At 36.5% G+C, this 6,563-nt stretch overlaps 1 protein-coding gene across 1 annotated transcript; it reads right to left on the reverse strand.

Moving 5' to 3' along the window:
- Nucleotides 1–252: 252 nt before the first annotated feature.
- On the reverse strand, nucleotides 253–6,072 carry LOC149050865 (adhesion G protein-coupled receptor D1-like). Its single transcript, XM_089193401.1, has 9 exons — nucleotides 5,740–6,072; nucleotides 5,259–5,373; nucleotides 4,553–4,703; nucleotides 4,032–4,158; nucleotides 3,600–3,657; nucleotides 1,860–2,075; nucleotides 1,455–1,496; nucleotides 600–711; nucleotides 253–423 (listed from the first exon to the last, which is right to left on the reverse strand). The coding sequence occupies exons 1-9, from the start codon at nucleotides 5,793–5,795 to the stop codon at nucleotides 380–382; spliced, it is 921 nt and encodes a 306-aa protein (XP_089049527.1). The 5' UTR covers nucleotides 5,796–6,072; the 3' UTR covers nucleotides 253–379.
- Nucleotides 6,073–6,563: the final 491 nt, after the last annotated feature.

Genomic DNA, 6,563 nt, shown 5'->3' on the forward strand with positions numbered 1-6,563 from the left:
GCTATATCAACACACGTGGAAAAATACGATAATTTTTTCGCGTGTTTTGTTACGGCTTTTCTCAGGGCCGGAAATCCCTGTATAACGCCGCAATTTATGTAATAAATTCAATTTTACAGTCAGTGATGTAGTTGATCAATTAAATTTCACGTAAACGCTCTTTGTTCTAAACGGTGTGAGTCATGTTTAAAAGGTGAAAATTTGTTGAAATCATTACTTCCTTGGACAATTTTTTCAGCCTTATCGATATTCTTTTGTTAAATCTAATTGATCTAACTTTTTTTTTTACTTTTTTTGGACCAGTCGCTATTTACCGCCAGCGGAGGGGAGGGAGGGGGTGGTGGAGGTTAGTTCTTAGTCAATTGTTGTAAGAAAGAACTCACTCGCTCTTTCCTCCCTCGTTCGTCTTATTCTTCACAACTCCTGAAAAAAGAAATCGTACGCGCTCATTAGCCATGATAATCTATTTCTTTCCCTTGAAAGGTTGTGGTTATTCAGCACGTTGGGGAATTGTTAATTTTGGTAACGGGTAAGTTGTTCGCGTTATTCAAATCATTATTCTAAACAACAAAACTTCCATTAAGGTGAGACCAGACCACCTGCTGTTTTCTTGCTAGCCATTCCTATCGCTTTTTTGGGCTCCTGTTTGAATTGCTGGAGACTGTGTACCCGTTTCCTCTTACGTAGCATCTTATTCATGGCATCGCGAATCTAAAAGATCAATGAAAAGGTTGATGATTGGTAAAAAATCATCTCTTATTTCATGTATCGGCCTGTCGCATTTGGACTAAACTTTCTAGGAAATATGCCTAAACTTTTATCAACTACTTATCAAAGACTCATTTCCAAAGAAAATGAAAATCCCCTAATTTCATTTATTACTAAAAACATACAGAATATAACGAAGTAAATTCCAAAATGAATATATAAATAAAGATTCAATTCGTCTAGTTCTGAGTTTAGAATATATAGCAAACTGAAATAATCTCAAAGCAAGAGCAAGCCGTGGTAAAGGTGCTCTCACGAGTCTAAATGAAGGTTGGTTGTAAGTCTTTTCATTCCTCAAGCTTTGTTCTCAGTTGTAAAGAGGCAGAGTAAATCATTGTTTTATGTTCACTTCTCTTTACTGAGTTTCAAAAGTAATCCTGAATTGAAAAAAATTCACACCAATTAGTTTCGGAAATAAAACTTTGTCCGAGCAGCTTACTAAAGGTTTCTCACGCTTTAGGAAATTTGCATGTTCTTGTATTAGGTTCATGTAGGTTCCGTGTAGGTTCCGTCCTTTCAAATACATTTAACTTGGTTTTAGCTTACACTTCGATTCAGATTCGTTCAAAATCCCGTGATTAAAAAAACCAACAACGACAACAAAAAGCAAACACATAAAAAAGCAACAGACATGTAGCTAAATAAGTAGACGAATGATAAAAATTGATATCAGCATTTATGCTCACCTGATCATCAAGTACACAGTGACAGATAAAGAACAGCACACCCTAACATTTTTTAAAAAGAATATAGTTAGAGAGGTTTTCCAATAAATTAGTGCCCAACACTATGCACCGGCTCTGCCGTTGGGTACTTCATAGATAACACGCACTTATTCACCAATCCATCCTAAGGTGGTTGTATCGTTAACAACTCTCTTCTGAATGGTTTTGCATTTTTTTTTTCCGATGGATTTCGAATCGTCATGGGAATTACTAATGACAAACTATCCTGGTACATCTTTCGTTTATTATTTATTGCTGCGTCTCCCCTACTTTTCTGTTCGCCCATTTTTAAGACTAAGAATTCGAAGTCACATGAAAAGCAACCACAAAAACAGGAATATTATCTAATCGCGTCATGTAGTTTACCTGAATTGAATTCAGTAACACAAAGGCGTATTCCACAGCAACATGAAAATCAACAAAGAAGCCCAGAAAAAATGTCACACCCAAACGTGGAAGCAAAGCGAAGATAGCTTTTAGTCCTTTCCTGGAGAGAAAGAAAGGCCTCAATTGCACTTTAGTTGGAACCTTCTTAGTGGTGTAGAATGAGTACGTATCCTTAAACCTAGCACTAACTAAATTCTAAAATTCTTCCAAATTAAGTTGCTCCTTAGCAACTTAGAAAAAAAATCAATTGAACGTGGCACTAGGAAAAAATGAAAGAAAATTATTTTGTCTTAGCGTGCTCACTTTAAACAATGCAGAAATGGCATTAAGTATGATAAATGCACACAATCTATACTGTCTTCTGCTCGCTTTTTCATGCGCTTTTTTCCCATCGTCGTAAGTAGACAAGTCGCTGTAGAAAAATCAGTACCTTCCTCCTTGGGTGAAAATGTAGAAGATCAACGAAATACACATAAATGAAGCGTGTATGACTTGAGGCAACCACATATATTTACCTGGTGGACTGCGCATAACTTGTGCTTCCAATCCTCCCAAAGCTCATTCGCAGAACAATAACAAAGATCGCAAGGTTTGCCTGAGAAGAAGACAAAAGACAGACGTCATTACGATAACAGAAGTCATACCCGTGTGCTAATGTTAAACATGTGAAGATTAGAGGTTACTGCTCTTTCTAAGTTTAAATGATGAAAAGTATTGCTACCATTTCCTCTAAACGTCTGATGAAGTATCAAGTATCATATCACCGATCAAGTTATCTAAAGGCTGTGAACCAAGTCATTCCTATCTTATCACAGATGACAAGGAACGAAACAAAATTTACCCACATGTGCAGAGCAGCCTATGTTTTAGACGCCTAATGTTTGGATTGAAGACGTTAACATTGCCGTCATGACAGCAAAAATAATTTTTTAAAACACAGAATCGATCAATTCCGTGTTTTTTCATAGGAATCTTAAATCAAAGTAAAGGCTAAACAGCTAGAAAATTTATGGTAGCCAGAAAAAATTTATTCATGAGACGTCATGACAGTACAGACGTCTCTACGCCATTATGACTGCGGTAGGCTGCGTGTAGGCATACATACCCAAGCCTAATAGACAAATCCATGCATAGATAAGTTTTATCTCGATCGGTGTCCTTGCAGTTTCATTTGGAGCCCCGAATAAAAAGAAAATTTGCTAAATAACACTCATACTTCTAGAAAAGAAATCAAGGCTACGAAGAGATAACGTTGGTTGAGCTTCATACGTTGAAAATTCTGTATTAAATTTTTTTAAAACTTAATTTGAAGAAAACTGCGGCCTGATACTCGCTTATTGCACGTGACCTTGAGAATCCAGGTCCTAATAGCTATATCTTCTTAGTTCTCAAAGTTCTTTCAAAGTTGGAAACGCAGCCGATTAGGGAACAAAGCCAGAAAAGTAAAACGCGACCCACAAAAACATTTGCAAATGTTTTTAAAACTTTCGAAATTGATTTTTCGAATCCTGCAGTCTCAATCAATTTGTGATTTTTAAGATTTCTAAAGAAAACAGCTTTAGCAGAAGTTGTTAAACCTCTCACGATTATTTTAAATGTTATTCAAGTCTACCACAAGGATAGTTAAATGAGGACGACGACAACCCGAAATTGCGCCCAGAGGTGTTTTGAGTGCTATATGTTGTTTTGTTGGAGGGCAACAATGACTTCAAAATTTACCAGAAGCATGGCAAGCACGGGTCCTTTGAATTTCCAGATACTTCCATTGAGCCAGCATCTGAAACCATCAACATTAAAATCATCAGTTTACACGGACAAGGAAGTTAAGTTGGCCAAAAGTTGTGTGCAGATCTTTACATCTGGTTTGTATGGGCCTTCAGTGGCGAGCATAGCTGTCTACAAAATGAGGATAGTTATCAATTTACCTCATTAAAGAAATATTTTCCTTTTTGATTACAAGGAAGGCATCTTGAAATCATCTTCCTACGTTACAGTTTTGTCACATTTTTACCGTCAAGGTTTTCGCCTGACTACGTTGAATACAACATCTAACATCGTTGCGTATCTATAGATTACTACTGTGATTCACCATGGACTCGATATAGTTGTTTGCTTCATTTTATCTTCTTTTTTCTTCCACCGAAAAGATACCTTTCTCTTTCCTCAGTCCCCCTGATTTTGAGTGTTCCACACGTAATGTCTTTGTACAAAATTGTACTCATGTCGTATGTTGAAGGCTGGATTGCTGCCACCAAAATAACAATGAGTCCTGGTATGCCTATACGTTTAGGAAAAAAGGTGTTTTTAACAACACTGCAATATGCCATTTTCAAGTTGTGTACTTAGTTGTCAAGCCTTTGCTAGTAATAGAGACCAGTATCTAACTAGGATGATAGCAAAATAATTTACATTTGAAAAGCAGCAACGTTTGTATTAATACAAGGTAATTCTTGGCCTCACTCCTGTTCAAAGGCTTGGTAACCAAGCACACAACTATAAAATGGACTATTGTTGGAAACTAAATAGAGATACTGAAACTGACGAATCGCGACTGAAGAGCACTTTTTGATTCGTAAGGCTAATAGCACCACAGCAAAGCTAGCGTATTTTCACAGAGTTATACTTAGCACTGTCAAACAATTCTCCTTTTAAAAATTGATTCATTACTTTACCCCATCCAATTAAGACGTATGTTGCATATGGCTTCCCAGAAGAGAAAACCTTCACTATCTTCAAGTAAAGGTTTATTCCTTCAATCAGCATCCAAGTGTAAAGAGAAGTGTAGAAATAGTGTTGGACGGCAGCAATGACGGAGCATATGGTCTGAAAGGGAGAACCGTTTCGAAAATATAAAAACAGTTAAATGCAACAGTGTACTGTAAGAGCTCTCCATATTAAATCTTTCCTTGATACTTTCCTTGTAACAGGTTTTTTGGGTCAAGACTTACAATGAGCTCCAAATTTTTTGAGTGACATGAACGAGCTAAAAATTCACCGGGATCAGTTATGAAGGAAAAAACAGCATCAACGTCTTCTTCAGTGGCACTTAGATTTTCGAAATGACGGTAGAGTCCCAGGTACTAATTATGGTCGTAGGATCACTTCCCTTAGTCTTAATCTTAATTTTATGTTCATGAAATTCTTTTTTTTTGTTGTTGTTCTTTTTTATTTATAGATTTTAAAAAGCGCAATAATGGAAAGGTGTCATGCAGTAGCTTTCATCATTGGGTTTATGAATCAGTTAACTTAAAAGCCACTCTGCTACTCCCAATAAAATCTATTAGTAGCATGAAAAGCAAACAGGTTACGAAACATTTAGACAAAACGGGTTACAGTTATCGCCTTTTTTCAACTTTATTGCCTATTCTCTGCACTTACATGATGCACTTTCCTTGTTGGGAAGATATTTATGTCAAGAATGTAAACCAGTTGTCCAAAAGCCAGCGAGATGAGCAGATTCTTGTGCACGAAAATCTGCTCCGACTTTGAGACTCTACCAGATTAAAAGAAAAGTCAATATAACTTTTTACTATGATTTATTCAATTCCCGAGGATTAAAAAAAAAATTTCTCAAAGACGAGCTAATTATACCTCTTCGAAATAAGAAAGGAGTAAAACCGAAAAAAACAAGCAATCGTGTTATCTTTTAAGCTTCGTAGCCCATCCATTTCCGCTGGGATTTTCTTCGGTTTCTGCGGCATGAAGTTATATGGAATATTGTAACCTTGGATGGTATTCGAGTCCATCTAAGTTCCTTTCACCCTCTCCCTTCTCCTCCCATAACATTTTGAAAATCCAGCACCGACTACTTCAAAGCCACAGGTTCTCCACCGTGGCTCTTTTCAACTTTCTTACATACCTTATAACGGCGAGTAATGCTAAGGAAACTACTTCTGCTGTCATAGAGATACCCATGAGTGTCGTTTCAAGGGTATTCAGAGCTTGATCGTGTTTCACTGATTCCTTTGTAGGGTTCTCGAAAACGAATTCCTCTGTTTCCTGTTGTTTAAAAAATTATTTCCATCTTGAATCTCAATTATTTTGCTGTCTGCCTTTTAACTGAAGCATTACTAACCCTAGCCTGAATAATATTTTTGCACATTTCGTAAACAGGAGATTCTCTAAATTTTGTTTATATATTTATAAAATTATATGTTTCTGTTAGAAAAAAGTCAGTAAAGTGCAAGTTACGTTGCAAGTGGGCCTAGTCCTTAATCGATTTCTTACCTTGTCAAACGAGGCTGAAAAGCAACAATTATCCTCGAGAAATTCTTGTATCTTTTGAATGCCTGCTTCATCTGAATGCTGAAAGAAATATTTCCTTTCAGTTGTTAAAGATAAGTTGAATTCTATTAAAGAAATAATAACAAAAAATAATAAAACAGAAGACCTTCTTCTAAGTTGCTATTTTGCTGTTATGTCTCGGGCAATTATGGTGATGTTAGAAAGTTGGAGTAAACTGAATTTCTGCATGCTCATACTTACTACAGAAATCTTTCGTAAAAAAATTACCCAAGTCTTGTAGTGATTTTGACTTTTATATCGTCCACTATAATTGGCGATGTTATCATTCCCGGATATTTTCACATTGGACGCTTCTGAAGGTGCAGGTCGGGTTATATTCACACCATTATTATGACCAACACAAACGTTCCTTACAGAGACTGCTGTTGCTGGCCACTG

The sequence above is a fragment of the Pocillopora damicornis genome, chromosome 2 (genome assembly GCF_964200805.1).
Source record: "Pocillopora damicornis chromosome 2, jaPocDami1.2, whole genome shotgun sequence".
Lineage (NCBI taxonomy): Eukaryota > Metazoa > Cnidaria > Anthozoa > Scleractinia > Pocilloporidae > Pocillopora > Pocillopora damicornis.